Source organism: Phascolarctos cinereus, unplaced genomic scaffold (assembly GCF_003287225.1).
Source record: "Phascolarctos cinereus isolate Bilbo 61053 unplaced genomic scaffold, phaCin_HiC Scaffold_5;HRSCAF=322, whole genome shotgun sequence".
Taxonomy (NCBI): Eukaryota; Metazoa; Chordata; class Mammalia; order Diprotodontia; family Phascolarctidae; genus Phascolarctos; species Phascolarctos cinereus.
This window is the reverse complement of record NW_027555958.1, coordinates 356,782,265-356,801,934: the sequence shown is the minus strand read 5'-3', so window position 1 is coordinate 356,801,934 and position 19,670 is coordinate 356,782,265. Positions and strand designations below refer to the sequence as shown.

The 19,670-nt window shown below is 36.1% G+C and overlaps 1 protein-coding gene across 3 annotated transcripts in view; it reads right to left on the bottom strand.

The window, feature by feature from the left end:
* The window catches only part of AIDA (axin interactor, dorsalization associated), a 55,483-nt gene that overhangs the window by 15,273 nt on the left and 20,540 nt on the right, over positions 1 to 19,670 (bottom strand). For all 3 annotated transcript variants that reach the window (XR_002323610.2, XM_020982217.2, XM_020982216.2), the window contains exons 3-4: positions 6,570 to 6,623; positions 6,126 to 6,180 (exon numbers count right to left, since the gene is read on the bottom strand). Coding sequence is in view for 2 of the 3 variants with exons in the window: in XM_020982217.2 (XP_020837876.1) it covers positions 6,126 to 6,180; positions 6,570 to 6,623 (109 nt within the window). In the remaining variant the exon portion in view is untranslated. The remainder of the gene's footprint in view (positions 1 to 6,125; positions 6,181 to 6,569; positions 6,624 to 19,670) is intronic.

Here is a 19,670-nt window from a genome sequence, read left to right as displayed (position 1 = left end):
GCAAATGCTTTTTAAATAAATTTTAGATGTTCTTGATGTCTTTCCATCAGGATTAAATGCAGGAAGGTAGGGTTTTTCCATTTTTATTTTTCAAAGCTTAGTGAATTAGCCCCAGGGCAACTCAAGAAGCTCCTATGACTTTCTAGTTCCAGGATGGGGAATCTGTGGCCCCAAGGCCACATGTGGCCCTCTAGGTCCTCAAGTGAGGCCCTTTGAATCCAAACTTCACAGAACAAATCCCCTTAATAACAGGTTTTGTTCTGTAAAATTTGGACTTGGTCAAAAGGACACACCCAAAGATCTAGAAGGCCACTTGTGGCCTGAAGGTCACAGGTTCCCCATCTATGCCCTAGTTGATCTTGGGTTTCCCAACTTTGAGGTTTCTTCAAGTTTAGAGCCAAACCAGGCATATTATGTTAAAAGTCTGAAAAGAAAAAATCACTGGTGCTATATAGGATGAAGTTAGCCTTATTTTTAAAAAATTAACTGTGGACATTTAACAGAAATCTCAGTATGGAAGTACTTCCCCTAATTCCTTCAGTTTCTAGGATACAAGAATGGTGAAAGTCCCAAGACCTGGTGCTGGTTCATCTGAATCATGCTTATTTCCTGAGTGATCCAGATCTATATTAGGTGATTTCTGTTCTAAATGAATACCGTCATAATATCCATTCTCTACAATAAAACATTTCCATTTTATTGTTAAGAGCTTGTAATAAATAACAATTTGGTTACAATAAATTATGTTGAAAGATAAATTATGTATAACAAATGTGTTCACAAGACCCATTCCTTTAGCAATCTAAGAATTAAGATTATATTTTCTTTTAGGTAAGGTAATTATATATAGTACCTGTGTGAGAATAACCATCTTAATAAAATTTGAAATACTTTTAAATATATTAGTTTCATCATTTTTTCCTTTAAATGCTAAAGAAAGCCCCCAAACTGGTGTCTGAATTGTTGAAAGCTACTGCATGAAAGGTCTCTTGCTAGCTCAAGGTGAAGACAAAATGAAATTGTGTTACTGTATAGAAATTTTGGTTTTAACCTTTTACACCCCCCCCTTCCCCACAGAATGCAAAAAACAAAGAACATTTTAACTCAAACAAAAATTTATAAAATATTACTACAAGACTATGGAAAACCACACCAAATATTAAGACTCTCTTAAATTCAAATACAGTTATTATATCAGAGCATAGCAGTATTTGGAAGGCAATGTTGCATACTGGAAAAAACACTGGTTCTAGAGTCAGAGGACCTGGGCTAAAATTCCTCATCTGATGGTTACTACTTGTTTTCTCTTGGACAAGTCATTTATCTTTCTTGGGCCTCAGTTTCCTTCTCTCTAAAATGAGAGGGGTGGACTAAGTGGCCTTTGAGGTCCCCACAAGGTTTAGCCAGGGATGGGGAACCTGCAGCCACACTGGACCGTCTAGGTCCTTGGGTTCGGTCTTTGGACTGAGTCCAAGTTTTACAGAGCAAATCCTTTTTGTTAAGGAGATTTGTTCTGTGAGATTTGGATTCAGTCAAAGGGCCGCACCTGAGGACCTAGAGGCCTTGAGGCCACAGATTCCCCACCCCTTGTAGACCTATGATTCCATCTACTTTTTCAGGTATCACTACTTTGGAATAGGCAAAGTATCTCATTTTTTCAAAATGGCTTCCCATAATCAATGTTAACTATTTACAAATTACACAAGATGTGCTTTTACAAAAGTAAAATTTCAAGAACCCTCATTTAACTCTTTAGTACACCTTAGTAATATGTTTCCATTTTAACAACAGAAATTCTGACACCCCTTCAAGTTGATTAAAAAGGGAGTCTGACTATATTATGTATTTCTTTCCACCTATCTTGATGGCTTGAGAAAGTTACAGTGGAGTAGTTACCAGTGTTGTTTCAGGATACTTTTAGGCTCTGTGAGAACCACAGAGGATTATTATAACATAGATAGCATTAGGAGAAGCAAGAAGTATAATATTTTGGTAACTAGATGGTCCTTTTCATTTATCTGACAGACTTCAGACCTCAGAAAAGCAGGCAGAGAAAGCATCTAAATTTATTCTACTAATAAAAAATTAAGCACTCACAGCATGCTATCACAGAACATATACCCTGATCTCTTGAAGCTTACATCCTAAAAAAAGACAGACAAATACACAAATATAAATAACATGGCTTGTTTTGTTGGAAAGGACTATACAGTTGATTTGTTTAGTTTTATGACAAGGCAAGATGGGCTCCCCAACTTTTTTGAGTGGCTATGGGTAAAAATCCCCTGAAGACTAATTTTTTTTTTAAATAGAAAACAATAGGTAGGAGTTGGACTAGATAACCTCTCAAGTCTTTTCCAACACTTAAAATATTACAATTACATTAATGGAGGTAGATTAGATAACAAGTAAATCATTTAGGAATAATACAAGAAAATTATATTATTAGTGTCTTCATATCCCAGATGCATGAAGTATTGAAGAACAAGAAATTGGTAAGGCAATTTATCTTTTAAAAAAGAATCTATGTCCAAAAGATTTGAAGCTAATATTACTCATTAACTTTACATTTCTCTGTTCTTAGGCTATCTAGATGCCTAATTAGTTGACTATTGTGCTCTTTGTTCTAAAAAGAATTACTACAACCTAGCTAAACACCAATAAGCAGAGAATCCAAGACTGATAAAATAATTAAAATCTTAATTAAGAACTATTAGCTAACTTTAATAAATTCCAAACCACATTCTATTATGTGCAGATGTTGGACCATGGAGAACAACTTTATATGCCTTTTTAAAAGTCAATTAAGAACCGAGTAGATGTAGAAATCAAATTCAAAATCATTATATGAAATTCAAAGCATGACAATCTGAATGCCATTAAGTCATTCAAGCTACATAACATGGTCCTCTCCTCCAACAAAAAGAAGATTACAAGACTGATTCTTGTTAATGCAACGACAATGGAGTATGCTAAGGTATTAGGATAAAGATTTGTGCATTTAATATGTTTGAAATGATACAAAGGAAAAAACATTTGTCCAAATACTGACTCAAGTGATCATAATGGGAAAGTTTTGGGAGGAACCTAGAAGGAAAAAAAAAGATCTCAGAAAGAGGAAAAGTATAAGCATATTCTTCTAGCAAAATGAGAAAAACTTTTTTTTCAAAACAATAAGAAAAAAAGATAGTCCTATTAAAATGATTATAATTGGAAGGTCTACGGAATCCTGATATAATTTGCATGTAAAACCCATGCTTCCCTATGATGAAAGTTAAGTTGACTAATTTAGTAGATCATAAAGTATAAAGAGAATTAAAATAATACATTAAAGATTAACAATTTCTCCACAGGTGACTGTCAATACTTTTTTTTTTTTGCTTTTTGGTGAGGCAATTGGGGTTAAGTAACTTGCCCAGGGTCACACAGCTAGTAAGTGTCATGTGTCTGAGGCCACATTTGAACTCAGGTCCTCCTGACTCCAAGGCTGCAGCTCTATCCACTGTGCCACCTAGCTGCCCCTGACTTTAAAAAAAAAATGAACACAAACAGTAACTGGTCAATAAATAACAGAGGAAACTATAATAGTTTCTGTTTGGGATGTTCCAATTTTCTTGAATTGAAAACAACGTGACACACTGATCACATATTCTAATCCTAATGCATTGCAGGAAAACTAGGTGGGCACAGGGTTAGGGTTAATTGGAGTCAGGAAGAGGTGAATTCAAATCCTGACTCAGATACTTACTATCTCTGTGACCCTGGAGAAGTCACTTACAGCCTCGGTTTCCTCATTTGCAAAATGGGCACAACAGTAGCAATGACTTCACAGGTTGCTGTGAAGATAACAGAGATATCACATAAAAGTACTTTGCAAACCTTAAAATGGTATGTAAATGACAGCAATTATTATTTGCAGACATAATCAGATATGGCTTTCCACTGAAATAAAATTCTAGTATTTATGGGGCTGACAAAAATATTTTTTTGTTTATGCTATCATACTATCTATGCTTTTTCCCCAAAGTAATTAATACTTTGTCCCTCCCCTCCCCTTTCATCACAGCCTGACTGATTTTAAAATAATTTTTAAAGCTATAAGAAAACATTCTATTTTAACTTTAGACCTGTTAACATGGAAAATTAAGAATCAAAATGAGAAGCTTAGCTTTATGTGATAGATGTTCTTAACTTCAAGAGATCTAGGATTATATTTGCTATTTTAAAATATTAAAACCGTGTCGATTAAAACAAAACTTATATCAATTATATAAAATAATCTACAACTATGATTTTATTTTTATATTTCCTGTCATCTTCAGAAGGAAAATGTTCTGAAAAGAAATAAAAACCGTAAAAAATCTCTAGGAAAAACACCAAAATCATAGCAAAATCTGCTACATACTTTCATCAATTTGGCACCCACCTTTACCAACAGCCAACAGATATTCCCCAAATTACCAAATGAAAGATCTCCTCTTTTTACTTGATAACCATATTTAACCTGTAATTCAAATCCTATTGCTACCACCAGAAATAATATACTCTTGTCCATGGTAGTTATGCTATGAATCAGAAACTAGCCTGCAAAAGCCCAAGTCTAGCTTGCAAAAGCCCAAGTACCCTATCCTTAGTTCTCATAAGGTGAGGCAATGAAAATATAAAACTCACTGGGGTATGATGGAAAGACTAGGAGACCTGGGTTCTAATTAGCATCCTGGAAAGTCACTTAATCCTTTAGGGTCTCATTTTCTTTAGTTCTAAAATTAAGAATTTGGAATGGATGACCTCTCAGGTCTGGGGGAAAAGTACTTGTTCTGAAGTCAGAGAGCCCATGTTTGAATATCATCTCTGCTATTCGCTGCCTGTGTATACAACGTTGGGGCAAGTTATTGCACCTCTCTGGGCCCCAATTTCCTTATATGTACAGTTGTACTGTGTGACCTGTAAGGTTTCTTCTAGCTCTAAATCTATGATTTCTTGCAGCTCTAAAATTAAGATTCCACAGACAATTATAATTTTGACTTAACAGATGGATAAAGGAAGGGGAATCTGTGGCTATTTATGTATAAATATTTTCAAGATATGACATTCTGCCTTAATAAAAAGACAAAAAAGTTTTGGCCTATTTTTAATCTTATATTTAATACCTGTGGTTGTGCTTATGTTGGCAAACATTTATCCTAATAAAATATTTGTTTCAGCCAACGAGATTATTTGGCAACAATCTTAATGATAAAAATTTCTGAAGCAAATCTTTTCTTCCATGGGAGAACAAGTTTCAGAAGATGAAGTAGGGGTTGGACAGTAAGCATTTACATTTCCTAAAAATTATCTTCAAACCATAATAACACAAAGAAAAACAACACCGAAAGACTTTAGATGACTAATGGTGAAATATCTTCCTGTCTCTAGACAATAATGAGGTGGCAGACTAAAGGTATAATACAAGACATATTTTCAACACAGCCAATGTCTTGATTTGTTTTACTTGACTACTCTTTTGTTGCAAAGGGAAGGCTCTGGAAGGGGAATCAGTGGTAAGTTACTGATTTTTTTTTAAAAGAACACTAAAATGTTATTTTAAGTATCACTGATAAATACCACATAAAATAATGTATTTTCCAGATGAGTCTACAATAAGTATTTTTAAGGTAGCTGTATGTTTATCAAAATGATTTAAATTTATATAGATGTTGTATCGGAAAATAAAATAGCATACCTTTAAATACTCTATCTTACTTTCTTATTTCTAATTCTCATCAAGGAGGTCTTTGATGAGTACGTATTTTTCTCATAAAACTTTTATGTAGATGGGACACTAGGCATGTAGATCAGTAGTTGTTGATAATTTCTTGGACACTTTTTTTGGGGGGGAGGGAGAATTAATATTTTCTTCCATATCTGGTATCTTCCCCTCCTTGTGAACCAAGATAGAAAGGTACAGTGAAGGTGAGATTCAAAGGGATAACTGCTATAAATATGGTAGTATATTAATTACAAGAGTACAGAAGATCAAGCATATTTGTATTTTCATAGAATATAAAATCATCACCCATGCCGTTTAATCTTATTATCAGAAATTACGTTTAAAGTAACTGTAATAAAACCACGATTCAACTTACTTGGTTCTAGTTTTTTCAGGTCCTCCAGTTTAAATCCATCTTGAGACTGTGTGGACTAAATGAAAAAAATATATATATATATATATGTTACAAATTTATTATAAACCTAATTTTTAATCTCTGTACTCCAATCCATGAGAAAAAGCATTCTGTATTTCTAATAGGAACTCCACTCACATACAACCTAAAAGCAATCAATTTCTTGCTACCAAGAGATTGAGTCACTGTCACCTGTTTTCCCAGAAGCACTTAAAGATAAAGGAAGAGGGGAAAAAAAGTCTTCTACTTTCTTTTGTCTTAGAAACATTAAATCTTCTTGCTAACCTAACAGAAAAATTCCTGTTATAAAAGTTTCTCTGAAAGTATAGTCTTTTAGTGGGTATGGCAAACATTTAGCAGAATGACAGCTACTGCTTTTATTGGAAGCAGGAGTAATTTATTTACCTGTAAAGCTGCACTTCGTAATTCCAAGCACGTTGCAATTTTACCAATGGTCTTCTGTAAGAAAGAGACATGAATATTAATAATACTTCTATACTCCTACATGATATTGCTCTAGCCAAAGTTATTGTTAATACATTAAACCAAATCCTGTTGTAACCATGAGGCAATGGAGCATTTGTAATATTTTTTTTTCCTGTGGAACTAATTGCTCCTGGTAATGTCATTTAAACTATCACATTTTCTCAGAACCAATTAATTATTTTTAGGTAGGGTATGCTTGTATTACAGGACAACTGTTGAATGTTCAATATGTAAAATCTAATCTGCATTTACAACATAAGTAAAATTACTTTAAAATCATAAGAGAAATTTCTAATCTCCCAAAAAGTTGCACTCAAATTAATAAAAAGCTATTATTAAGACATGGCTCCTCAATCACGTTCTCTAATTTTTTTAAATTGTTATTTATGCCACAAATAAACCATGAAGACTGCATCTATGTTTATAGCATTTACAGATAAAATCTGCAACCTTAATCTGACACCTAGTGTTACAAAACAATGATAATAGTAAGAAGTTTACCTAAGTGACTAATTAGCATTCTTTTTACAGAGCCAAACCAAATTTTTGGTTTTCATCTTCTTACTTCAATAGGGTTTTGTTTTTGTTTTTTACACAGCTGAAAAAGCCACATTGAAAAGGTCATGATCTATTAAAATATCTATAAGCAGCATCAATGACCAAACTTCTCCCTAATATCATCATAACTACTACCACTAAAGATACTAAGATACAAAGATGAAGACTGAAATATAACGGATTTTTTATTTCCTTGCCTTCAGCCTCCCCTTCATTCCAAGGCCTCCCCTCTACTCACCCCATACCCAAGGACTGAGATTTTCAATACTCAACCCCTACAGTGCTACTCTCATGTCAACCAATTTATTTTTCATGGTCCTCAACCACATATATCTTGAGTGGTCCTTTATTCTACAAAATATTGTATTCAGCTCCAATATCTTCCCTGAATAGCAGTCACCCATTTTTAACTATCAGCTAGACATATATATCTGGAGATCTCAGAATTTTTCTTCTCCTTCATCCCCTATATCAGCCCCTCCTTACACCCCTCTTTGCATTCATATAGCCATCCACCCAATCTGAGTCTCTCCTCACCTTCTGTAAAGCAGGTGTAAAAAAGCAAAAGCTTTTTTTAATGGTCAATGTAGTGAGACCTTGTGTTTTCTACATTTTTCAGTCAATTGTGTGGTTGGTAAAGAATTGGTCATTTGTGGTATTTCTTATAAAAAAGAATGCTTTCTTATTTCTAATTCTCATCAAAGAGCTCTTTGATGAATACAGTTACCTTTCCACATCTTGACAGTAAGGAGTGCAGTGCCCCCATGATCTGGAAAACCCTTGTAAAAATTTTTGGCTCTCCTTTTGTACCAGAGAAGAAGTCTGAATTATTATGGTAGTAAAAGATAAAATATGTTGATAGTATACAATACTCTACATATTTTTATGCATTTCTGAGTTTCTAAACTTTTCTGTCATCTGTTGGCTTTCACGTGTTATTTGCAGCTTCTGCAAAACTCCCAAAAAATTGCCATATAATTTCTTATGCTGACCTGCAATATAACAAAATCACGCTAAGGAAAGTCATGAGGTGGAAGAGGATGACTGTATGTATTTTTCTCATAAAATTTTTATATAGATGGAAGAGCAGACATGTATTTCTTGGACACTTGTTTGGTGGGGGGGGAGAGGGAATTAATATTTTTTTCTATGTCTTTAGTAGCTTCCCCTCCTTCCAATACATCTTTCTCAAAATTATTAATTCTAACGTAAAATGGTTAATTTTGATTACATCAAATTGAAAATAACGCCATGCAACCAAGATTAGGAGGGAAGCAGAAAACTGGGAAAGAATTTTTATAACCAATATCTGATAAGGGCTTCATTTATAAAATATATAGAGAACTAAGTCAAATTTGTAAGAATACAAGTCATTCCCCAATTGATAAATGGTCAAAGGATATGAACAGGCAGTTTTCAGATGAAGAAATTAAAGCCATTTAGAGTCATATGAAAAAATGCTCTAAGGGGCAGCTAGGTGGCACAGTGCATAGGGCACTGGCCCTAAAGTCGGGAGGACCTGAGTTCAAATCTGAGCTCAGATCAAACACTTGACACTTACTACTAGCTGTGTGACCCTGGGCAAATCACTTAACCCCAACTGCCTTAAAAAAAAAAAAGTAAAAATAAAACAAATAATGAAAAAATGCTCTAAATAACTATTGATTAGAGAAATGCAAATCAAAACAACTCTGAGGTACCACATTATACCTATCAGATTGACCACCATGACAAAACAGGAAAATGGTAAATGTTGCAGAAGATGTGGGAAAACTGGAATACTAATATATTGTTGGTGGAGCTGTTAAATGATCCAACTATTTTGGAGAGCAATTTGGAACTATGCCCAAAGGGCTATAAAAATGTGCATACCCTTTGACCCAGCAATACCACTTCTAGGGCTGTATCCCAAAGAGATCGTACAAATGGGAAAAGGACCCATATGTACAAAAATATTTATAGCAGCTCTTTTTATGGGGGCAAAGAACTGGAAATTGAGAAGATGCCCATCAATTGGGGAATGGCTGAACAAGTTGTGGTATATAAATGTAACGGAATACTATTATGCTATAAGAAATGACGGTCTGATACTGAGTGAAGTGAGCAGAACCAGGAGAACGTTGTACACAGTAACTGCCATGTTGTGCGATGACTAATACTGATAAACTTAACCCTTCCCAGCAATACAAGTATCTAAGACATCTCAAAGGCCTCGTGATGGAAAATGCTACTGACATCCAAAAAAAGAACTAGGGAGTTTGAATGCAGATCGAAGCACACTATTTGCTTTCTGTTTTGTTTCCTCTTTCTCGTGGTTCCTCCTACTGGTTCTAATTCTTCCTTACAACACGACTAATGTGAAAATATGTTTAATAGGAATATATATATATATATATATATATATATATATATATATATATATATATATATATACACGTACAGCTTATATCAGATTGCACACCAATCTTGGTGAGGGAGAGGGAAAAAATTTAAAACTCAAAAGCATATGGAAATGACTGCTAAAAATTAAAAATAAATTAATGAAAAAAGAACAGTAAAATTATCAAGTCTAGTTGAATCTCCTCTGTATACAGCTGGTCTAGTCCAGTTGTTTTTCCCATCTTTGTTCTCTTTAGTGCCATTTTTATCTCCTCTATGAGCACAATTGGAATTGCATTAGCCAAGTTTCTTGCCAGATTTTATGCTTGTTTTACCTTCCATTTGCTTTTTCCTGTTTTATGAGATATCACTCATATATATCTACCATCCTTCTGAAGTTTTTCAAATTTATTTTCTAAAGTGGTACTGTCTTGGCTTACACATCTCTCCAAACCATTTGGCAAATCAATCAAGTGTCTGCTAAGACTTTTTAAAGCTTTTTCATATCACTATGGAAATTTATATGGTTAAGTTTTTTCTCCTGTTAAATTTTAGACAGTATAGAACAGGGGGAAGGAAATATGTTTGTTTTCTTCCTCGTTCCTAAGATCAAACCATATCTAAGGCTGCCCCCATTCCCCAACTTAGGAGAGAGGGTTGAACTGCTTTAGGAAATAACAACGCCCTCCACCCAACTTTTTTCTGAAACAAAGGCTCACTTTTTGGTTTTTGGTTGGCAATTTATTAAAATTTCCTGTTTGTTTTTATTTTTTTTGAGGACACTTTCCACATTTTACTTAAATTTTAAGACTAACTTTAATCTCAGAATCACATATCCATACACCTATTTGCTTTGTTTTTTCAATTAAAACTTAAATTCATGGTTTATCAGAATAAAGACAGTAAACAAGTATTTTAGCATGTCTGTTACATGTAACACACAGGAGCTGCTTTAAACAGAAATCCATCTCCCTCCCTTAATCCCTCCCCCCTTTTTATAAATACAGGTATCAAAACAATCCTGAATATACTCTATGTTACTACTAGTAGTCGGTATCCACACTTCTTCAGAAATTTAACAAAATTAACAACAGTGCTTATTGTACCTGTTATTTTAAACTATTTATTTATTTATTTGTTTGTTTTTTGGTGAGGCAATTGAGGTTAAGTGACTTGCCCACAGTCACACAGCTAGTATTATGTGTCTGAGGTGGATTTGAACTCCTGACTTCAGGGTCAGTATTCTATCCACTGCACCACCTAGCTGCCCCTTAAACAATTTAAACTGCAACTCTCTCACTAAGCAAGACGGATCAAGCATGGCATTTATAATTTTCCTTCCTGAAAAATTAGATTTCTGAAACATACATTACTCCAAAGCAATATGACACATCTTGTCATGCTTTCATCTTATAAAACCTGAATTGTAGCTGGAGTATGCTTAAATAATAGTGCCTTGATAAGAGAAAAAAAAAACTGTGCTGTATTTTTCTTCCCATTGTGCCTGAAAACATAATGGCTGTATATATACTAAATATGTTCTTACAAATGTCCAGGTCATGTATACCAGCTGGAATTCTTTTAATGTGTGGGTTTTGTATTGTGAGATTTAATCAAGATATTAACATGAGTAGAAGATTGTTGGTTTAGATAAGTTTGAGATTTGTTAAAATTAATTGCTGTATGTTTGTTCTTCTGGAGGTTGTAGAAGCTTCATGGTTTTTTTGGACATCATTAGACACCTTAGCTCTTCTTTTCTTTTTTTTAAATTGTTTTTATTTTTTAACATGTGTTTTTAAAACTTTGGGTTACAAATTTTCTCCCTTCCTGCCTCCCCACCCACCCTCATTGAAAAGGCAGGCATCTCAATACAGGTTATAGAACAGTAGTCATGCAAAACACTTCCATAGTAATTATGTATGAAAAACTAAGTATATTTCTCTTCATCCTATCCTAACCCCATTTATTCTATTCTCTCTTTTGAACCTGTCACTCCTCAGAAGTGTTTGCTTCTGATTATCCCCCTCCCTCGATCTGCCCTCCCCTCTATCAACCCCCGTTCTCCTGTCTTCTTCCTCCCTTATTTTCCTATACAGTAAGACATATTTCCATACCCAATTGGGGTGTGTATGTTATTCCCTCCTTAAGCCAAATCCTATGAGAATAAGATTCACTCATTCCCTCTCACCTTCCCCCATTTCCCCTCCACTGTAAAAAGCCTTTTCTTGTCTGTTTCATGTGAGATAATTTACTCCATTCTACTTCTCCCTTTCTTCTTCTCCCAGTATAATCCTCTCTCACCCCTTAATTTTATTTTCCAGATATCACCCCTTCATCTTCAACTCACCCTGTGCCCTCTATCTGTCTATACATACATATAATTTTTTTCCCCCTCCCACTACCCAAATACTGACAAAGGACTCACGAGTTACAAATATCATCTTTCCATGCAGGAATGTAAACAGTTCAACCTTAATAAGTCTCTTATGATTTCTCTTTCCTGTTTACCTCTTCCATGTTTCACTTGAGTCTTGTATTTAAAAATCAAATTTTATATTCCACTCTGTTCTTTTCCTCAGCAATGCTTGAAAGTCCCCTATATTTCACTGAATAACCATTTTTTACCCTGAAGGATTATACTCAGTTTTGCTGGGTAGGTGATTCTTGATTGTAATCCTACCTCCTTTGCCCTTTGGAATATCATACTCCATGCCCTCTGGTCCCTTAATGTAGAATCTGCTAAATCTTGTGTTATCCTGATTGTGTTTCCACAATACTTAAATTGTTTCTTTCTGGCTACCTGCAATATTTTCTCCTTGACCTGGGAATTCTGGCATTTGACTACATTTTATTCCTAGGAGCTTTCCTTTGGGGATCTCTTTCAGGAGGTGATCGGTGGATTCTTTCAATTTCTATTTAGCCTCTGGTTCTAAAATATCAGGGCAGTTTTCCTTGATAATTTCTTGAAAGATGATATCTAGGCTCTTTTTTTGATCATGGCTTTCAGGCAGTCCAACAATTTTAAAGTTCTCTCTCCTGGATCTATTTTCCAGGTCTGTTGGTTTTCCAATGAGATATTTCACCTTCTCTCATTCTCTTCTATTTTTTAATTCTACTGGATTAGTTTTACAATGCCTTGATTTCTCATATAGTTGCTTGCTTCCAATTGCTCCATTCTAATTTTTAAGGAAGTATTTTCTTCAGTAAGCTTTTGGACTTGCTTTTCCATTTAGCCAATTTTGCTTTTTAGGGCATTCTTCTCCTCATTGGCTTTTTGAACCTCTTTTATCATTTGGGTTAGGCTATTTTTTAAAGTGTTATTTTCTTCAGTATTTTTTTGGGTCTCCTTTAGCATCACTCTCAGTTTTTCCTCTACTTCTCTTACTTGCTTCTCAAACTCTTTTTTGAGCTCTTCCATGGCCTGGGACCAATTCATATTTTTCTTGGAGGCTTTGGATGTAGAAGCTTTGACTTTGTTGTCTTCTTCTGGTTGTATGTTTTGATCTTCTTTGCCACCAAAGCAAAATAATATAATCTGACTCTTTTTGTGCTGCTTGCTCATGATCCTGGCCAATTACTTGAGTTATAAACTCTTTGTTAAAGTAAGGGTCTGTTTCCAGTGTAGAGAACACATACTGTCCCAAGCTTCAGGGGTTTTGTGCAACTGTTTTCAGAGATACTTCTAGGGACCTGTAAATTTTCAGCTCTTCCAAGGTGCTATGATCAAGGGCAAGGTGTTTACTCCTTTCCTGTCCTGCACTCTGCTCTATGAGTGACAAGAACTCTTATCTGTCTTGGAACTGTGAGGAGGATTTTCTCTCCACAGCCACTACAAGTTTCACCATGCCAGCACTCCTCCTCACCCAAGGACCACCACCCAGAACTGTGACCCAGATCCAAGCATAGGCAAAGCAAGAGAATCCGGCAATCCCCCTCTGATCAGCCATTCAATTCCCCCTCAGTCTGTGGGCCAGAAGCTCAGGAGGCAGCCACCAGCCTGGGGCCAAGCTAGGGGAATGGGGGTGGGACCCCGCACTTCTCTCTTCCTGCAGAAACAGACTTTTACCACTCACCATCCAAATTGTCTTTGGCATTCATGAGTTGAGAAGTCTGGAAACTGCCACAGCTGCCTGCAATTCAGTCCTCTAAGGCCAGGTTTGCTGCTGCTTGCATGCCCATACCAAACTGCATTCCTCTCCCAGCCCGGTGTGATATACCTGTTCTGATCAACCATCCAGGTTTTCCTGGGCTGGAAATTTGTTTCACTTTGTCTTTTTGTGGGTTCTGATGCTTTAGAATTTGTTTAGAGCCACTTTTAATAGGTATTTGGAGGGGTTTGGGGGACAACTCAATCAAGTCACTGCTTTTACTCCACCATCTTGGCTCTGCCCCATTAGATGCCTTAGTTCTTGAAGTACAATTTTAATACTGTAACAATTTTGTCATTTTTGCATTGTGCATCCACCATTCCATTGGAATTATTTATCCCATTCATATTAATTTTTGTTACAAATCTAATTGTTGGAGGTCCTTTTGGGTATTTAAATCCACACTCTACTTTCAGACTGTATTTTCTGTTTTTATAGTTTGTCCTTGGTGGCCCAATAATCATGCCTATCCACCTGGTAAGTGTCATACCTTCATCATCTTCAAGTCCCCAGCTAACTGTACCATCATCTACTCCTTTTTGGCCTTCAAATTATTCTAAAAAGTGAAAATTGCATGGAACTTTAACTCCTATGGAGACTGCCATCTTCTACAACCCAGGACTTCTGCAAATTTCCTTTTTATTAATGTGAACTTGAATACGTTAAACATGAATATTTCCTTACACCAAAAAACAAAAACAAAAAGGCTATGTAAAACCATGAATCTATGACATAGAGCTTTGTTTAAGACTATTTTATTTACCACAGTAGCTAAACACTGCCCTGTACTGGTCCCATTCTGAACTTCTTTCTACCTTCTTTAATGATTAACTGATGCTTTTTTTGTATCACTCCTACCCAAACCCTCCCACACCATCAAGCAAAATAAATCCATATATTGGCTACATCTGAAAACGGGTATCTCATTATGTACTTCTAGTTTATCATCTCTCTGTTAAAGAGGTAGAAAGCACACTTGATTCATCATCACTGTTTGGGAGTTCTAACTGTTCAAAGCACTCTTGAGAGTTTTTAACTCTTTCATAGTTGTTTCTCTTTTTAGCGTTACATAAATTGTTCTGGTTCTTTCACTTCATTCTACATCAGTGCATACAAGCCCTCCCAAGTTCTTCTAAGCCCATTCCTTTCATTATTTGTTATATGTAATACAATAATAATACATTAAATTAATCTAAAACAATGAGTTCAACTATTTCCTAATAAGTGGGCATTACTTCTCTTAGGGAAATGGCTTAAGGGTGGTCATCAACTGTTTTAACTAAGAGTAACTTATTTACACTAATGCCTTCCCCACCCCTGAAGTTATTAGGGCAGTCTCTGCTTATCCACCAGTAGTAATGCCATAACCCATCCTTCTCCACTGAGAAGGCATTACAGGCAACTAAGTGGCTTGGAGTCTGGAGTCAGGAAGGTCTGAGTTCAAATTCTGATTCAGAAACTTACTAGCTATGTGACCCTGGGCAATTCACTTAACTTTGGTCTGCCTCAGTTTTCTTATCTGTAAAATGGGGATGATAATAATAGCACCTATTGCACAGGGTTGTTGTGAGGATCAAATGAGATAGTATTTGTAAAGTGCTTTGCAAACCTTGCTTTAGAAATGCTGTTGTGTTTGGTCCTTCATTCTTGAAGAGGACCATGACATCAGAAAGGTGATGCTATGACATGCAAATGAATTGGATTTAAGTAAGGGAGGGCTATGCAAAGTCACCAGCCTCACTTTCTTCCCCAAAGCCATCTGCGTCCAGTGCCAAGACATAGATCAGGATGACTGGAGACAACCCCGGATGCAGTGGAAGATATGAACGGGGCAGCTAGGTGGCACAGTGGATAAACTGTCAGGCCTGAATTCAGGAAAACTCATCTTCCTGAATTCAAATCCAGCCTCAGATACCTACCAGCTGTGTGATTCTGGGCAAGCCATTTAACCTATGGGTGCCTGAGTTTTTTAAACTACAAAATCGGGACAATAACAGCACCTACCTCCCAGAGTTGTGAGTCTCAAATGAGATATCTGTGAAGCACTGAGCACAGTGCCTGGCACACAGCAGGCCTTATATAAACCCTTATCTCTCTCACCATCTCCCACCCCCTGCCCCTTTCTTATTAAAGAGACCATAAAGTTCAATAGAAGGCAATCCCTTTAGCTCCCCTTCACATCTCAAAATTTACCAATATTTTGACCCTATCTCCCCTTGATAAGCCTAACCTACTTTTGCCTTTCATCCCAAACCCTCCTGTCTCCTCCAACACCTTCTAATCCAATCAACCCTTCTCCACAATTTTTAATCTCTATTGGGTCCTTACCGAGTATCTGTTAATATGCTCAAGTCACCCTAATCTTAAAATGCCTTCTTGATGTTTCTACCCCCCACCACCTGTAGTCCCACTTTTTTCTCTACCTCTTTTAATGCCAAATTTAATTCATTTAAATACTAAGAGTACCTACTATGTACAGCAAACTGTGCTACAAACTGAGGCATGCCAAGTTTACCTAGGAAAGTCTCTAATGCAGTTTACAATCTAGCAAGAAGATAAAACATATAACTCTAATATACAATATTGTAACATCTTGATAAAAAATGTACCTCGCCACCCACCCTATCCTAAAGTCAACAAGCAATCGCTTATTGATTTGACTCAACTTCTTGTAACTGGTAGTAGTTGTCTGTTGTGCTCAAAGAGGACCAAAATCACATCACTATGTTTGGTTAATCAATATATTGTGAAAGGTCTGGAATAAGAATAGAAAAACTTTTAATCTTTTTTTTTTTTTGGCTAGGCAGTGGGGTTAAGTGACTTGCCCAGGGTCACACAGCTACAGTAAGTGTTATATGTCTGAGGCCGTGTTTGAACTTAGGTCCTCCTGAATGAAGGGCCAGTGCTCTATGCACTGCGCCACCTAGCTGCCCCTACTTTTAATCATTTTTTAAATGCCTGCAGCCAGTCAGTCTAGTAAGAAGCCCTCCTTGAAGCCAATAAGACCTGGGTTCAGGTTACTCCTTTGACACATGGTTGTGTGACCCTGGGCAAGTGATCTAACTTTAGTTAGTTTAGTTTTTAGTAATAACTCCTTCAGTTTTCAACATTCACTTTTGTAAGATTTTGAGTCCTAAATTTGGTTAGTGATCTAAACCAGTGGTGTCACAATAGAAAAGGATCCTGCAGGCAACATATTGACTTGGAAAACCACAATTTAATATTTTCTATGTCATATTACATTTTAATTTAGTTTGTTAAATTTCCCCAATTATTTTTAACCTGGTACTGGGTCTGAAGCTCTGCTGGTCACTTGCCCTTGGGCTGCAAGTCTGATGCCTCTGCTCTACGCAAATCACAGGTCTAGTACTTACGCCTTTTTCAGAATCTCTATGATGTATTCTAGTGCTGCTGTAACACCAAGAGGGATAAATGTTGCTAGGAAACTAGCAAACTATTTTTCATTAGGAAGGGGGCACCCCTACATTCTTTTGTTATAGCAGGCATGTACACTAGCTTGGGGTGACACAATTTAAAGATAACACAGCCACACAGTTGCACCAAGTAGGCCTTCCATATTCATAAAATTTGGATGCAACTTAATTACTTGGATATCTCATCTTAGACGATTTTAAGGCTCTTAGAAATATTACCTAGTTCCTTTCTTCTTTCTTTTCTGAAATTAAACTGAACTCTTTCCCTGTCAACAAAGAATGTAACCAGCAGATGGAAACTCCAAAATCTTCGCAAGTTAAAAGGCATCAATCTGTTTTTATGCAGAATCTAATGCATTATGGCAAAATACCAAAGCCATTATTCATAGCTATTTTAAGGGACACACCCAGCCTCAGCATAAAAATAATGTAGATAAACTATCATTTTCAGTTGCAGCAACAGCAATTTACTCCAATATTCAGAATACTTGGTATTTAATTATTTCTGTTTGAGGTAATTTCTGCTTGCTACAGTAATATATCTGCTTTCCACATAAACAAATGGTCTAGAAAACAGATACAAATGAAATAACTGAATTAAGCCACAGAATGAGTAGTGACTTAACTAAAGCAAATTAATACCAAAAAGGAAGCGAACAAAACTCAACTCCAAGAAGATTTAAGTTATTAGCAGGTCACTCAGATTTTTTAAATCATTCTGAAGTTGTGACTAAAAAAAGTTCTCATTTTAGAGACTGAAAATGTTATTTTTACCATGACTGAGAAAACAGATAATTTAAGTACTGGGGGAGGGAGTATCACGCAGCCAAGATGATGAAGAAAAGGCAGTAACTTGCCTAAGTTCTCCCCAAAACCTCTCCAAATACCTTTAAATAATGCCATAAAACAATTCCTCTAGCAGCAGAACGCAAAAAAGGACAGGGTAAAATAATTCACTAGCCAAAGACAACTTAGAAGGTCAGCAGGAAAGATATGTTCCACCTGGGTGAGAGTATAGCACAGTCCAGGGCAAGCTGCACCAGTGTGTGTGAGGGGAGGTGGGGGGCAGGAAGAGAGAGGAAAGAGACAGCATACCAGGAGCAGACTTTGGAAGCTACTGAATCAGCAGCAGCTCCGTCTGGAGCTCTCAGCCCACAGACAGTAAGGGGGTTGAACTACTGGTCAGAAGGAGATTATGGGGGTCTCTTTGCTGGCACTGAGACAGGACTCTGTTGCTTTGCCCATATTCAGATCTGGGTTGCAATCCTGGGTGGCAGTCCCAGGGCAAGGAGGAGCACTAGGACACCACAGCCTGTGGCCTCAGTGGAGCAGGGACCCTCTTCACAATTCCAGGGCAGAAAACAGTGCTTGTGATCACTCACAGACCAGAACACAGGCCAGGAGAGTAGTAAATACAGCTCTCCTTAGATTATACCACCTTGGAAAAACTGAAAACTTACAGGTCACTAGAAGTATCTCTGAAAACAGCTACACAAAATCCCTGAGGCTTAGGACAGTACGCCCTCCACCCTGAAAAGAGAGCTCTACATCAACAAAGAATTAAAAGTCAAGAAAGAGATCAGAAAAATAAGCAAACAACAGAAAAAATTCTGACCACAGAAAGTTACTATGGTGACAAGGAAGATCAAAACACACACTCAGAAGAAGATAACAAAGTCAAAGTTCCTAACTGAAAACCTCCAAGAAAAATATAAATTGGTCTCAGGTCATGGAAGAGCTCAAAAAGGATTTTGAAAATCAAGTAAGAGAGGTAGAGAAAAAAGTGAGAAGAAAACTGAGAGTGATGAAAGAAAATCATGAAAAATGAGTCAATAGCTTGGTAAAGGAGACACAAAAAAATACCGAAGAAAATAACACCTTAAAAAACAGACTAGGCCAAATGGTAAAAGAGGTACAACAAGACAATGAAGTAAAGAAAGCCTTAAAAAGAAGAACTGGCCAAATGGAAAAAGAGGCACAAAAATTCACTGAAGAAAAAAACTCCTTAAAAAGTAGAATTGGCTAAATGGAAAAGGAGGCACAAAAGCTCAGTAAAGAAAATAATTCCTTAAAAATCAGAACTGAGCAAATAGAAATTAATGATTTTATGAGAAATCAAAAAACAATAAAACAAAATCAAAAGGATGAAAAAATAGAAGACAATGTGAAATATCTCAATGGAAAAGCAATTGACCTGGAAAATATATTCAGGAGAGATAATTTTAAAATTATTAGACTACCTAAAAGCCATGATCACAAAAAGAGCATACACATCATCTTTCAAAAAATTATCAAGGAAACTGCCCTAATATTCTAGAACCAGAGGGTTAAATAGAAATTGATCACCACTGATCACCTCATGAAAGAGATTCCAAAATGAAAACTCTCAGAAATATAGCCAAATTCCAGAACTCAAGGAGAAAATACTGCAAGCAGCTAGAAAAAAATAATTCAAGTACTGTGGAACCACAGTCAGGATAACACAAGATTTAGCAGCTTCT